General features: G+C 39.4%; 2 protein-coding genes across 3 annotated transcripts; one reads left to right on the top strand and one right to left on the bottom strand.

Annotated features, from left to right (window-relative positions):
* Nucleotides 1-269: 269 nt before the first annotated feature.
* Nucleotides 270-7,850, bottom strand: LOC115590525 (toll-like receptor 2). Of its 2 annotated transcripts, none has more exons than XM_030431902.1 (12): nucleotides 7,713-7,850; nucleotides 5,990-6,288; nucleotides 4,761-4,917; nucleotides 4,526-4,675; nucleotides 3,926-4,132; nucleotides 3,624-3,746; nucleotides 3,316-3,466; nucleotides 3,012-3,176; nucleotides 2,714-2,893; nucleotides 2,469-2,609; nucleotides 1,886-2,388; nucleotides 270-1,181 (listed from the first exon to the last, which is right to left on the bottom strand). In XM_030431902.1, the coding sequence occupies exons 2-12, from the start codon at nucleotides 6,258-6,260 to the stop codon at nucleotides 767-769; spliced, it is 2,463 nt and encodes an 820-aa protein (XP_030287762.1). In that variant the 5' UTR covers nucleotides 6,261-6,288; nucleotides 7,713-7,850; the 3' UTR covers nucleotides 270-766. The 2 variants fall into 2 exon arrangements, with proteins under 2 accessions (XP_030287762.1, XP_030287760.1); XM_030431900.1 differs by having other exon boundaries at nucleotides 7,626-7,830.
* eslec (eosinophil lineage-specific marker) lies at nucleotides 6,151-15,254 on the top strand. The gene is made up of 8 exons (XM_030431905.1): nucleotides 6,151-6,242; nucleotides 6,558-6,633; nucleotides 10,204-10,280; nucleotides 10,938-11,278; nucleotides 12,117-12,208; nucleotides 12,349-12,483; nucleotides 13,665-13,782; nucleotides 14,897-15,254. The coding sequence occupies exons 4-8, from the start codon at nucleotides 10,969-10,971 to the stop codon at nucleotides 14,968-14,970; spliced, it is 729 nt and encodes a 242-aa protein (XP_030287765.1). The 5' UTR covers nucleotides 6,151-6,242; nucleotides 6,558-6,633; nucleotides 10,204-10,280; nucleotides 10,938-10,968; the 3' UTR covers nucleotides 14,971-15,254.
* Nucleotides 15,255-15,525: the final 271 nt, after the last annotated feature.

Raw genomic sequence — 15,525 nt, 5'->3', positions numbered from 1 at the left:
ATCCTGATGTTGTGGCAAAAATTAACCAACCGCTCTAACAAGTAGCCATTTCATCAAACTACCAACAGATTACCTGACTGAGGCTGCACTACATCATCACTTGCTAATTGATAGTCTGTTATTATTCGGAAGCTCCTGATGCTTAAAATCACGAAAGGTGAGATTGGATGTAGTTAATTGTTGTGCAGCTGAAGGTAGGTTTTATTTCATCATGTTAATATTGTTGCTTTAATGAAACAAATATATAAAGATTCCATTAGAAAACAAGATTATATGAGTTAAAAGATCATTTAATAATCAGAGTGTAATGTAATATTTTTGGCAATTTATCAGTGCCTCTTTTATCACGTATAATGGTAAATAAACAAATTACCAGATGTTGAAAGAAAGTAGAATGACCTGATTGATACAGATGTTTCTCATTAATTGTGATGAAAAAACAAGAAACAACATTTTTTTAAATCACCAAATGGGTCATGACAAAGACTGCTCAGTTCTAAAGTAATTTATCAGCAAAAGCAACAAGTCACAATATTTTCCTTATTTATGATATTGAATCACCTGCTTCATCTACATTGTTTACTCCTCTACCTCAGTCTTCTTTCATTTTGTCCTTCTTATTCTATCTTCTCATTTAATATTAAAGTATTCCTCTCCGTCCTTTTCTTTTCCTCTTCTTCACTTCTAATTATTCCTCCACCCTTTTCAGCTTCTGATTTTGTCCTTTATTCTCATCTTTTCTCTTCATCACTTTGTGGTTTCCGCCTCAGTCATCCTCCTCTTCTTCTCCTCTCAAAGCATGGCGGAGACTCCTCCAGAACCCCTCGACCTTCTCCTCCTCCTGAGGCCACTCCAGGTAGGTGGTGGAGCTCATGAGTTTGCGCAGTTTGCAGAAGCGTTTGGGGACGTCGTCCTTGGACAGCGGTTCCAGCAGGATCAAGATGGCTGCGTCTCGGCCGGAATCCCCATCGAAAAGCCAGAAGTGGGAGAAGTCCAGCTCATAGCGGCACCAGTCAGATTGGACAAAGTTCTCTGAGAGGACGAAGATGGTTCGGCGGCTGCGCTCCATGGCGCTCATGATATTATCCACAATCCAGTTTCCGGGAAGGAAGTCCCGCTTGTGGAGGCACAGGGTCAGAGGCCGAGGATGTCTGGGATTCATAATGCCTTCATCAGTCTCCCTGCAGGAGTAGAAATCAGAAAGCAGGTTATGTTTCTCATTGGGTTTAGATTTTATTGTTGATTGGTGGCGTTCAGTGGGCTGTGGGGAATCAGCTATCATGGCATTGACAACAACATGTTTCTAATTGGTAAGACTTTTTTCCAAAAGCACCAACTTCACAGGAATGCACCACCTCTTCAGACTTTTAAGAGAATGTCTACTTGAACTTTCACAACTGTCAATAGTCAGATTAAATAAGCAACATCTAACGTAAAATAATCGAGCAACCAAATACAGGAAACCTGTAACATTATAGGCCAAATTAATAGAGTGGCTTGGTAGCTGAATGGTTACAGAACTTGGATCCAGCTGGCTGCATTTGTTGCAAGTCATACCTGACCCTCTTCCCATTTCCTGTCTGCCTTTGTACATCATTATCCAGAGAGGAGAGATCCCCAAAAATAATCTTTACAAGAAGCCCACTTAATAACATTTATCTAGAAGGCTACGAGCCATGTGTGGGAGGGATTGGATCAAATTTGTTCCGGTTATCATCTTTCACCAAACTTTAATTTAGATTTTTTGATGAAAACTTCCTGTTTCTTTCTATTCTTGCTGAAATTTGGTGAGTAGCTTTGCAGTTTTTGTGATGTCCTGATAACAAACAAACAACAAGAAATGTGATGTTAGAAAAGATAACAAGACAAAAAATTTGGACGTAACCTTGGCTCCTCCAGCTCAGGCACCAAGAAGTTTTCCACCCAGCTGGCGTCTCTCTCACTGTAGGACACAAAGGCATCAAAGGACAGCAACGCCTCTGAGTCTCTATCTTTGCACCGTCGTTGCCGGGAGTTACGCTTGGCATTCAGCCAAGCCCATGTCATCTTGAGGTACCAAATCGCATGGAGGCGCCACAACAGGACACTCAGCAGGATGACGACAAACAGCACCACCCCACAGCTCACAGACACAAACAAAACCTGGTGGCATTCAACAATGGAGCGGTGGACTTGACCCAGTTCTTCCCCCTGCAGGAAGAGAGGAGAGTCGCAGATGTACGTCTCCTCTCCGTCTGTCAAATGCACGTCTCCACTTCCTTTCATGACTGACTGGAAGAAGTCAACAAAGTCACAGGAGCAGACAAATTTATTCTGACCGGCCTGGAGGCTCTGGAGTCGCTGGTACGACTGGAGGTCTGAATGGCTGAACATGTTCAAGGTGTTTGACTGTGGAAGAACGAGAAGGGTCACACCGGGGAAAACAAAAAGGATCAGAGGATGAAATGTGATTATTAGTTCATTCTTACCTGTATTGTGAGTGTTTGCAGATTGGGGAACAGCGATCCAGAGGGAAGCCTCAGAAGCTTGTTCCCAGAGAGGTGGATTTCTCTCAAGGCAGGCAGGGCCTGAGATAAGTTTTTGAGATCATTGTTGCTCAGATCCAACACCTGTACAGGATAAAGAGCGAGGTAAAAGTGGGTTATCGGTTAGCGTTTTTTGCTTGATGGTGTCAGGTCTGTCAGGATTGCTGCTGCATGAGCCACTCTTGTACCTTCAGAGTTTTGGGTAGACAGGGGGTGATGGTTGTGAGTGAGGTCCAGGAGAGGTTCAGGTATCGCAGGGTGGAGGGCCAGGAGCAGCTCTGTGGCATGGAGTTGTATCCGTTCCTGCTAACATCCAGGTGGGTCAGCTTGGAGAGCTTCAGCACCAGGTGGGTCAGCAAGGAAAAAGACTGAGGGACAGACACAGACAAGTCTTCAGGCATTCTTCTCCAAAACTGAAACCTTTAAACCTTTTTTAGATTTTTCTGATACAGGCAGAAAGAATTCCTCAAGGTTTCACGAGGGCACCTGCAGAGCATTTCCACTGATGTTCAGAACTCGTAGGTCCTTCATTGTGCCGTTACCATCGCACAGCGTCTCCTTAAGAGTCATGTCACTCAGCAGGTTGTCTGAAAGATCAAGGTACTGCAGGTTCTTCAGCAGGGCAGACGTCAGACAGGGCATCACGAACACCTGCAGGTAAGTTAGCCTTTGTTTTCAGTATATGTCAAAAGGATTAGCTCATTAGATTATATTCTGTTAACAATGTCCAAACTTTTGAGAACTGGTTTGACTTATGATAAAAAACACAACAAAACACTGGGTTGTTTACCTTACAATTCACGACAGACACCTTCCTGGGATACTGCAGCAGAAATCCCAGCTCTAGAAATGAGACAAACTTAAAGACATCCAGCACCACAGCGTTTCGTATGTAGAACTCGTCAAAGCTTTTTTGATCAGTCCAGCGGGCTCTCTCCCACCTAGAACCAACCAAAAAACAACAAACTATTTAACAATGATACCTTTTTTTTCCATACAAAACAGTACTATAGTAAAATTTCATCTTTAAGTCATGAAAAACTTTATTTTGTCTTTTGTTGGAGTCTACACCTAGATGTACTGTTTGCTGTCTCCTACCTGCCCTCGCCTGTTAACGTGACGCCATCACCCATGAAGAAAGTGAGCGGTACTCCACTGAATTCCTCCAGGAAGTTAACCAAGGCCTCATCAGACAGAGAAATGTTGCGTAAAGTTAGGTACCTGAAGAGTGACATCATAGAACTGTGACTGCCAATCTGATGCTTATTTGACATGTATCATCTTCTCACTGGTGGTATTGTTGCTTATGGAGAATTAAAATTGTATGTTTTTACGGAAGTGACCTAATGAGTCATTCTGCATGAAAATTAAAACAGAAGAAAAGAAGACTGTGGGCAGACCTGATTCTCTTCTTGGCTGCCGCTCTGAAAGGCTGGACAGTGTCATTCCCAATGAGATGGAGGTCTTCTATAATGACGGGCGTCTCCGGGTATGACACGTCACTGAGCACAGCTGAGGCTAAGGCCTCATTTGTTAAAAATGGACTGTGGAGGCTCAAAGTGACACGACCCAATGGCCAAACGTATGCCAGAGTACCGGACTCATACCTGCAGAGAAGAACAAAACACACACGCAGTAGCTTAGTTTGACTCAATCTCACATAATTGCTTCCAAGAATGCCAGATCACCAAATGTTGATAAATGCGCTGTTGAAAATAGCCCCTAACAAATGCCCTTAATAATCCTGTTTGAAAATCATTTACTAGAAACTTCAGTGACCAGCTGTTATAGGAGAATACCAAGTCTTTTTTAGGATTAACATGTAATGTTTGAGGAGGTTTCACAGTTTTATGTCTTCACCAGGAACCAGTGGGCCACAGACACTGTTTTTCGGAAAGTACTGAGAGATGGACCAATAAATTAATTCATTGTAGTGAGAGCTTTTAAAATATATATGATATATACAGACTTCCGACACAAAGACAGCATCCTGTCCAAACCTCATCAGGTTGTTGGCGTGCACAGTGAGCTCCTCCAGTTCAGTGACTCCAGACAGATCTCCTCTCTTTAGCTCCTCTAGAACGGGACCTCCAAAGTGAAGCCTCCTCAACCTGACCAGCCCCTGAAACACCGAAGGAGAACCCAGGCAGCTGCAGCAAAAGAGGGTGGTGAAGTATGTGAACATCACACGCAGTCTGGAGGTTTCTGCTTGGTATTTAAACTGAAGGGTTATACCTGTATGGGTTGTTGAGCAGGTTGAGTTGCTGTAGAGCTTCTAGCTTGTTGAACCATTTTTGGTCGAGAGCAGTCAGCTGATTTTTAGACAGATCCAGCTCCTCCAGGCTCCACAGAGGGTTGAATGCTGACGGGTGGATCTCAGCTATCTTGTTACCTGGATGACAGTAATGTCTGTATGAAAAACATCCTACGTTCTTGCTAAAACAAATAACCCATCCTCATAAGAAAAGAAACATAAAAGTCGACTCTTCAAGGACCTTAGTACAGCCCATATTTGCATTGGTTGTTAAGAGCGACCTCTAGTGGCCATAGTAAGTAGAACGGCAGCAAAGGAGGAAGTCACATGACAATTGATAAAATCCACAACAGAAGGACGTCAAGTAAAACAAGCAAAGGTATTTTACCCATGAAAACTCTGTTAATGTCCCATGTTATTTATTATTTCATTTGCTTACATGTTAAATTTACATCAAAATTACAATTATTTTAACCTAAAATACAATGTTTTAACATTACCATGTATTTTTATTGCCTAAACCTAACAAAACAGCAATGGTATGATGTACGTTGCAGCAGCCATGTTGTTGTGGAATTGGTCCCATACGTTGTTTTTTGAGGTGCTGGCAATAGGTGTTTCCACATTTAGGTATGAGGATGTGTTGCGAGAATGTTGTCAGGGGTTACACAGGGGTCAATCCTCAGACCACTGATCATCAGTTATTATCAAATAATCTTTATCACTCTCATTATTATTATGGTTATCACATAATTATGGTTGTCACTGTTGTTATGTTAACACTATTCCAATTTTAAATTAGTGTTGTTAATGTAAATGTTTTATAATCATTTTTTATATAATTTTTTGTTGTCATCATCATTATTTTGTTATCATGCTCCTCAGTACATCAGTCAGGTAATCAGGTGCTTACTAGTTCCAGATCTGGTGAAGGTGCTTGTAGTTAGTTTGGCTCTCATCTCTAAAACAAACATCCTGGTGACAAAATGTCCCTTTTTACAGTTTTTGTTGTCCTTGTTGTCGTTCTCACCAATTAAAAACCTTTTTTGTCCACATTGGCTTAAAAAGTGCAGTTCTGAAGTTCACTCTTGACTTTGGGTGCAGCAAAAACCATGACCAGAAGTAACTCAAATGTTGATTGTTATTGTATAATGAGATACAATTCAAAGCTTTGGATGAGCTGATAAGTGTCATTTGTGCCCATACCCACCGTGAAGACTCAGAACTCTCAGTTGTCTGTGGCCTGTCAGATCATCATCGGTCACCACGGTGATGTTGTTGTAGGAGAGGTCAAGACTCAGGGCGTGGTCTGTTACCATGGGAACCCGTGTGAAGCCGTCAAAGGAGCAGTTACAGGAGAGCCGAAGGTCACAGCGACCACAGGATGGCCTCTCGTCATCTGGGTTTGACCTCTGACCCCAGCAGAGAGAGAGGAGGAGGATGATCTGGAAGTCGGAGTAAAGGTTGGTTGGCTGTCCCATGCTGTTGGGGGGGGGAGTAAGGGGAATTCTGACAAAGGAGGAAGTAAATATATCAGATAGTTAACCGAGCAAGAAGGTCAAAGAAAGTGAGAAAAGTGAAGCGTGAAAGAAATACAACGGGGAAGTAAGATTTGAAGTACAGTTACAACAAAAACAAGATTGTTGCATTCACATTTGAACACATTTTGTTCACGTTCAGTTGTACTATGAAGAATATTACGCATCTATCTGTATAACGTTCCTGCTGTCTTATGGTTAAACTCAACTAAAATCCTTCACTCTGTCTTCTGATTTCAGGCTTTCCACCTGAGTGCCTGAGGCCCTGTCACACCAAGAAGTAGCACAGCGGAGTTCATCCTCATATCTTCTCCAAGTATGTGTGTCTTGAAGCTTTGTGTCATAATGACTGCTCGTAGCTATACTAGTTGGTGGGCAAACACGTTAGGCCACTGGAAACATGCCAGCTAACCATCAGTCAGGAAGCTCGCGAGCATGGTCACAGATGCAATTACAAGTGTACTCAGTTAGGAAACAAAAGATGTATTTGTAGGAGGGTTAAGGTTACTGTGAAAAATTCTGCCTGTTTTCTTGGACAGCTGAGAGTCTGAATTCTGAAATTTAAGTCTGACTTTGTGGACTGAGCATTAATCTTTATTCTGAGAAATTTGAGGATTTTTAGATTAACTTCAGAATTCTATGAAAAAATCAAATTTCTGTGACTATTTGTCATAATTTTTACTTTTGGCTCAGAAATCTGAGTTCAAGGAGAAGTTGGGATACTGAGATTAAAGTTTGCAGAAAAAATTACAATTTTCAGTATCCAGATTTTAAGTAAAAATGTCTCAGTTCTAAGGGGAAAACTCACATCTCTGATGAGAAGAAAGTCAGAATATTATTGAAAATGTCTAATTTCTCACATTTTTGTCAAACTCAGAACTCCAAGAAATATTTCACAGTGGCCCTAATCCTCTTGAAGTCTTGCCACAAACCTGGAAGTACAGTATTGTTGAAAATATAATGGTACACCGCAGCATTAAGACAACACAGCGCATAGATTTCGACTTCAGTCTTGGTCGTGATATGGACAATGCAGACAAAAAAGCAGAAAGCTGATTTATGCTTCTATTTGTATTGTGACTTCCTGCATTTATAAAGATCTGACACGTCATGACAGTTTGAAATACAATATTTAGACACGAAGCGGCTGGCAGAAACCTTAGCTGAAAAAAAAAGCAATGAACTGTAACTGCATTAATTCTGTCCTACAGCCTTCGTTGGCTCAGACGGTTCTTTTATTGCGCCATCTGTCTGGTTACACAGTCGTACAGCAACAAATCACGGTCGTAAAAAATAAGAAAATCATACCTGGAACCGCGTTGATCCAATCGTTCCAACATGATGGCATAGAGAGACAAAAATGACATTTCAGGATTCTAGTCTGTGGTGCCTTACCTGATTCACTGCTGAACTGATTCTTAATAATGCAGGAAAAACTTCACCGTTTGGAAGAAGTGCAAGAAGTATTATGACCGTAAGTAATAAAAAATAGAGGAAGTCAAATGTCTGTGGTGACAGTTGGAGCCTGGTGTGAAAAAGAGGTAGTGAACATGAAAATAAAACTTTCAGGAGGAAATCTGTGCGAGTGTGCCCTTTAACAAGACACATACAAGAAAAGGGCAGTAGATTCATCTTTTGCATATTTTGGGGCTTGTGCCACACATGAGGTTCTTATTTTATTTTTTATAGATAACATAAACATCTGTATAGAATATAGAATATCTGACAGATTACAATCATAAATTACTTCTGAACACAAACTCTGTTTACTTGAACTTGTCTCATCGATGATAACTCTAGACACAAGCTGAACTAAAGCAGTCCAATGCTGTATTATCTTATGTTACATAATGTACTCAATATGTGAACAGGACCGTGACCACAATGATTTCCGTTCCATCTCTGGCGTTCTGCCTCTGAGCATCACTTCCTCTTTTTCCCCTCTCAGGACACTTCTTAGGCTGAAACAGAATCACAAACAGTTTTCAGTTTTATTTCTCTAGTTTATTTAATGAAAGAAACTTTTGAATGATTAGAAAAGCGATTATAGTGAGAGAGAAGAGTTGGCACAGGCTGTCATCTTTATTTTTATTCATATTTACATTTAATAATGTACTTGCAATGTGCTATTACATATTGAGGTTGAGAGCTTGAACTGAGATTTTGCTTTGTCATTATTACATTTCCCACAAGTTTGGGATCCGATGTTACACTAACAATGGATTGATTTTCCGAACACCGAAGAGATACTTTGTCTTAACCTCTTTGCTTATTATATATCAACGGGTGAGCCCTTTGTGTCCCTGTTATTCTTTCTCAGACTATTGTCATCACTGACAGTTTTAGGTTACATCATTTTCATTTTATTGTCCACAGTGTCTCATTGTGTCACACCCTCCCAGACAATCGGTAGGTTCAAAAGAAACAGCATGACACATCAAAAATCGTTCTATTTTATCTTAAGATGCTCTTCTTTTACACCCTTGTGCAAATCGGCGGTGCTAGCTTTTTGAGACCACCTGAGTATCTCACATTATATCATCCAGCACATATGGTATAAACGTTATGTCACTTTACCCCCTATATGCAGCCTCCTTCCCAGATTGCCCACCAGTTATTGGTTTTTAGTGTGAAGGTGATGCTGCTAATCCTGAACAAGCTTCTCTTCAGGTTCCACCTCAGGAATAATAAACACTGGGAAGCTTACAAAATAGTTATTAAATACTATTAAATTGGGATTTCTGATTTCATATTTATTGTTTTAATGCCAATTATATGCATTTGTCTGTCCATCCCATCCTTGAATACACAATATCTCAGAAACACATCGAGGCAGTTTCTTCAAATTTGACACAAATGTCCACTTTGACTCAAGGATGAGCTGATTGGAATTTGTTGGTCAGCATTCAAAGGTCAGTGTGACAATTTTGTCTGTTACTCCAGAATTCAAACGATAAATATAACAACATTTTACACAAATGTCTAATGTGTTGTTGTCATCACCATGACATCATAATGTTCTGCAAAACATGTTGTAGCCATTAGAAGAGTAGAGAGAGTTGCACATCAGCAGCAGGTATTTACACACCTTGCTCTGTTGGGACCAGACCAGAGCTACTGTTAAAAGTTGTGCTGAGTTTGATTTAGCTGACTCCCAGTTCGAGTAAGTGTTTCATGTGCGCGTTCGCAAGGTGATTAAGTTGGTCTTAGTTTGGTTAAAGAGAAAAACTTGAATTTAAACGGTTGTATTTTTCTGTTTAGTAGGGAAAATAGCTGTGAAAATATTTCCTTTCTTGACATTTTGTGAGTTTATTTTGTGAAATGTATAAGATCAAAACAGCAAACTCTCCATTTTTGCATCTCCCAGGACCGGCTAGTTGGTTAGCACGCTAACACATATGTCAACACTGTTTCCTTTACATTCTGTTGATAATCTTAGCTTATTTTTTGTTTAATGTTTTAAACTAATATTCAAGCCATATATTATAAATGGCTCATGTCAGTGTGAAATGACATGACACTTTTTAAGTGTAAATGACAATAAACCTGATCCTTGAACCTTGAATCCAGCCAGTCTCAAATGGTCTCAGTGTTTACTTGCAGAAACAGTCTGTAACCCAGATTTGCACAATACAAGGCGGTAAAAAAAGAGCAGCTTTAGAGAGCCGAAACAAAGAGTCTGGGAAGCAGAGACACTGAACAATAACTTTAAAGGTCAATGTAAAAACGATGAAACCCAAAACGTGTGCTGATGTCTAAAAAGAATAACTGCATTCACAAGGGTTCATCTGCTGATATGCAATAATTAAAAAAAAGGGTCATTGTTAGTGCAACATCTGATCTGAGAGCTGCTGTGTGTTCATGGGAAAATGAATTCACCACACAGGAGATGCATCAGGATAAAAGGCAGCGAAGCAGCAGAGGACAGCATTTGGCTTGGCACACACGCTGATCCTGAAACAGGTGAGTTTAACTTTGGATTGTTCATGACAGTTGTTATGAATGATAGAAATTGTTACCTTGGGATTGCAGTACATAGTTTTGTGTCATTGTGAGAGCACTTTATTCTCAAGCACATAGATTGTATGCAAAGATATAAATCATGACGAAACATATTGTGTGCTCCTTATTATTATTTATTTGCACTTTTCTCTAACGTCCATACAAATGATAAACTTTAGATTTATACTTTATGTTGTGCAAAAAACTTTTTTTTGTGCTCAACATTTCCCAACAAAGTAATTCTACAAATAATAGTAACAACAGTAACTACAATTTTCATTAATACAATAACAATGAGCAGTTGCACGTCTTAAGAAAATCATATGAAATAACAACAAAAACAACAGTGTCTAATACAGAATCAGATTTATATACCATTTATTTGTTTCATAAGTTTAGAAGAATTGTTGTTGGTGCCTGCATTATGTTCACTGGCTGGGGTTTTCTCCAGGAATGGAAGGAAGTGTTTTCAAATTTAACAGGAGAAACTGCTATTTAGGTGGTGGACTCAGTGATTAGGGGCCATTGGCAAACTTCAGTGATCACCACCTCTCTAGAACCAAATAACTTTCAGACTTGTTGCAAGGTACAAAAATGATCAATGATCTTTGTTGACAGGCAACACTCTGACATCATCATCACCATCAACATGAAGTGGCTCAGTGTGTCTCTCGCACTGTGCTCCCTCCTGGCCCTGAGCCGAGCTGTCCCGTTCCACCCCAACTCCACCTCCCCCGTCCACGACACCCCCAGACAAATGGGCCACTGCGCGTACATTGTGCACGATTTACCTGTCCCCGTACCCATCGGTATGTTCGTCCCGCAGTGTGACGCCAGTGGGAACTTCCTCCCGCAGCAGTGCTCGGGGTCGACCGGTTACTGCTGGTGTGTCGACGTCCTCACCGGAGAGAAGATACCAGGCACTGAGACTCCACCAGGGGTCATACCTGTGAGCTGTGGTAAGTGATGACCTACAATTTGGAGTTATATACAGGCCCTGTTCAGACCTGGTATCAACATCCATCCTGGGTGATCCGGTCACAGGTGGACAGCTCTGAGTACAGATGTGAACACCGCCAAGATGCACTGAGGACCGATTGAGATCTGTCCGCAGTAACACAACATCACCAGACTCCCTTAACAAATGTGGTGATTTTAAGAGTTGTTGAGTTAAAAGAAAAAATACTTAATAATAAAGTGAAATTGTGTCTCTGACAGGTTCTAAGTCATTGTGTCCTTGTTGTAAATTGAGCATTAAATCTTTCAGCTGAAGTTGTTTGTCTCCTTGTAAAAAGTGTCAGTTTGTGGCAGCATGTCTGTACCAGCCTGTCTGCTTCTGTGTCTAAAGTGCTAAAGTCTTACCTGCCAACATTAATGAAAGAAGAAACATGTTATTGATCTAAACATGTCACATGTTACAAAGACACTAAATAGGAACAATATAGGCTACTTCTTTGTCCCTGTGGAGAAAGTCCCCAGACTCCCTTAACAAATGTGTCAGTTTAGTGAGTTGTTGAGTTGGAGACACTTTATAAACTCTGTGAAACTCTGTCTCTGACTCATTCTGCATTATGTGGGACATTTTTAAATTCAGCATACATTTCTTTATTTGTGATTTTAAAAAATGTGTCCTTTTCAAGCTGTACACTTAATAAGTAATCGTAATCCTTGGAGCAGATGTTAATACCAGGTCTGAAAAGGGCCGGACTTCCCTTTTATGTCACTGTTTATGTTTTCTGCTACTCTGAAAGTTACTGTAGTTATTTGGTTAATTTGTATTATTTATATTTGTTGTAGACATGGAATACCACTGCCCCTACGACTGGTCCCACTTTGGCAAACGCTGTTACTACTTCGTCGACAGCCCAAAGACTTGGGTTGAAGCTGAGGTGAGGAGGATTGAGAGAGCGCCCCCCTGAGACGGCAATGTTCATCCCACAAAATGAAAGTGTCATGACAGAGTCATTAATATCCTGACGAATAGCTTGATGTAATGAATAAAATGTGTTTCTTCTCTCGTCACCTACAGAGTTACTGTCTGTTCGAAGGAGCAAACCTGGCGTCGATCCACAGCGAAGAGGAGTGTCACTTCATCCAGTCTTTGACCAAAGCACACAGCCACGACTTTCCCCTAACCTGGCTCGGTGGCCACAATGCCGTACACGTATGTAAATCCTTCGGTTTAGTTGATAATGTTGCATAACCTTGTACACCTTGAGATTTTCCCATTCAGTGTTTAATATACACACATTTTTTTTCTGACGAATACAGGCTAGTCTGATATCAATGGCAACATTCAATACATGTTTTGTATCCATTTTTTTGGGGGGGGCGATCCATTTTCTATATTTGAACAAATTAATTTTTCTCTCCCGTGTTTATGACTTAAGAGTCGATGGGGAGCATTTTGCCAGGATAATCTTTACAGATGTCCATCTGTGAAAACACTTTTTTTAGGGGGGAAATGTAGTGAAAAAATAATTCTGAGGTTGTTGTTTTCTTTTTAAATCAGGAAACATTTTCTTACACAAAACATTCTCCTACCAAACTTTTTCTTAACTCTGTTTCACACAAAAAGGGGGAAAAAAAAAAGTTTTCCCTCGAATGTTTTTTTTTTTCAAATTTCAGGTAAACTTTTTTCTTTCAAGGGTTAATGTGTAAAATTATCTAGAGGTCAATAGGTGAAATTGAGTTTCCGATTTGATTTTTTTAATTTATTTATTATTTTATCGTTTTAGGAAAAAAGTATATTGTTGTCTTTTTATGTGTGGAACCAAGTGAAAAAAAGTCAAGGTTTTTTTTTGTATACCTATTTGTGAAAACAAACAAACAATATAGATTTTTTTGATGTGTTAAACTTAGTGAAAACATTTTCTTCAGATGATTTTTTTTATCATTTACTTCAAAAAAATATTCATGTGTGAAAAAGTATGTAAAACTAAGGAAAGACGGAATGAAGAAAGTTTTGGCAGGAGAGAAAAACATCTTTATAAGCTCATACGTTAACTGACAAACATGAAAAGGCTCATATAGCACAATGATGGGGAAAAACATATAAAAAAAAATGTATGCAATTTTTTACTGTTTCACCAAATTCTACTATTTTTTCATGTATTTTTCACAGAATGATAAAATAACTAACTTATAAAGGTTATCATGGCATAAGTTTTTTTTCCCCAACTGTTCCAAGTCATGGAAATGGGTGACCAGAAAAATAAAGTTGTTATAAACATCAAAACTTAATATAAACTTATTAGGATCTGGAGATGCTATAAGCGATATAACAAAAACAATTAGGCACATTTAAATTCTAGATCATGAATGTTCGTGTCCATCTGTACACAGTCTTGTTTTTGGATGTGGAATGATGGCACCAAGTTTGACTTCGACAACTGGCACAAGAAAATGAACATGGACGACGAAATGGAGAAAACTGAATGCTGCCTGAAGATTAACTATGGATGTAATATAACACACACACACAAACACAAACTTTTAATATTCAACCTTTTTCAATATTTCATCACTCAGAAAATATCTCTGAAGCGTAAATCACTTATGTTGTGAAACTGAATGTAGTTGTTTTGACCCAAAGTTTGATTATGTCCGAAACCAAACTAAACCAAACCAAACCATGACTTTTGACAGTGTAAACAGTCTAAAACACATCTGATCATGTCACTTACCTGGCTTCCATAATGAGACTGAGTATAGCTGTTTGACAATGTTAACAACAGTTCAGAAGTTGTAATATGTGATGTACATTTGTCATTAACTTTGTCATGTGACACAACACTGAACATATTTATTATAACCCCAAGCAAAGTATTTTCCTTAACCTGACTCATGTAACATTTTGTGCCTAAACCTAACCAAACCTGCGACCATTTGACAAAGTTAATAACAGTCCAAAAGTCATTATATGCCATGTTTTTGTGTCATTGACTTTGTCATGGGAGTTAGATCCCTTACATAACTGAATGCAGTTATTTTAACCCAAGACATGATTTTTTCCTAAACCTTGCCAAGAAGTTTTTTGTGCATAAAACCACACAAACACCTAACAATTTGACATAAGTAATAGTCAGAAAGTCGTGACAGTGATGTACTTTTGTCATTGATTTCACATCATGTGACATGACACTGAACACATTTATTTTAACACCAAGTAAAACCTTTTCCTAAACAAAGTAAAATTTTGGGCCTAAACATAACCAAACCTAACCGAAACATTCTGAAAGTCATAGTATGTGATGCACTCTGGTAACTGATTTCATTTAATGTGAGTTACTTTAACCCAAAATAACATCTTTTCCTCAATGTAAGTAACAGTCCAAAAGTCATATTATGTCATAATCCTGGATGTGAACTGTTTGTCCTCAAGCTTTACTTTGAAAGTCTACCATACTTAGAATATTAAATTTTATTGTTTTCCTGACCTTTACATGCCAAACTGACAATAGAGAGGAAGGAAGAGTGTCTTAGTTTGAAGCCTGAAACCACTGACCAGCCGTCAGAATATTAGAATATGACTAAAACTTGTGAAATGCTTGTTTCTGTCTGTCTTTGTGTTGCAGATAACCTGAAGTGGCACTACGCTTCTTGCAATGAGACTCTCCCATTCGTTTGTTCCAAGATGATCTATTACTAGATCCAACAGCTGGAGTCACGATCAGCTCCTCACACTGCTTTCTTTCCTTCGTTTCGGTAGACATTACTGACAGATATAAGCGTGCAAGTTTAGTTGTCTTTGTCTTGATGAGTCTACAGCGAGTCTTGCTAATCCACCTGCAGAGCTGATTCTGGGCTACTAACTCTAAATCATGTTGCATGCGTCTCATCTGCTGTGAGAACTGTAGCTCTTACATCAGTAACACTATAAATAAACACGTTAGAGCTTGTAGAAATTATATTAATAAAAATAAGTTCACACCACTGACTGTGAAACAGTGAAGGTTTGTGTCACTACATAATACATCATTCATTTCTACGTGTGTTGAACTAACAAGCTTACTTTGCCCCAAATGGAATTAAAGTTGAGTTCCAATCTAAAGATTGTAGCCAGGCAGCAAGTAAGTGTTGTTTACTTATTAAGGCCTGTGAGTTCATATTGCTGCACTTTGTACATTCAGCTCAAACAAACAGCATTTACTCAATCGACCTCATTTCCCGACAGTGTTGGACTCACTGCATGTTCACAAAAAAA

This window comes from Sparus aurata, chromosome 10 (assembly GCF_900880675.1).
Source record: "Sparus aurata chromosome 10, fSpaAur1.1, whole genome shotgun sequence".
Taxonomy (NCBI): Eukaryota; Metazoa; Chordata; class Actinopteri; order Spariformes; family Sparidae; genus Sparus; species Sparus aurata.
Note: the sequence above shows the minus strand (reverse complement) of the source record. Positions and strands in the feature narration are given on the sequence as shown.

Coding starts and splice junctions, on each gene's coding strand:
- LOC115590525 (XM_030431900.1), bottom strand. CDS start 7,684: ATGTCATTTTTGTCTCTCTATGCCATCATGTTGGAACGATTGGATCAA. Junction 6,289..7,625: donor TTGGATCAACGCGGTTCCAG/GTATGATTTTCT, acceptor CTCCTTTGTCAG/AATTCCCCTTACTCCCCCCC. Junction 4,676..4,760: donor CTGCTCAACAACCCATACAG/GTATAACCCTTC, acceptor CTTTTGCTGCAG/CTGCCTGGGTTCTCCTTCGG.
- eslec (XM_030431905.1), top strand. CDS start 10,969: ATGAAGTGGCTCAGTGTGTCTCTCGCACTGTGCTCCCTCCTGGCCCTG. Junction 11,279..12,116: donor GGTCATACCTGTGAGCTGTG/GTAAGTGATGAC, acceptor TATTTGTTGTAG/ACATGGAATACCACTGCCCC. Junction 12,209..12,348: donor AGACTTGGGTTGAAGCTGAG/GTGAGGAGGATT, acceptor CGTCACCTACAG/AGTTACTGTCTGTTCGAAGG.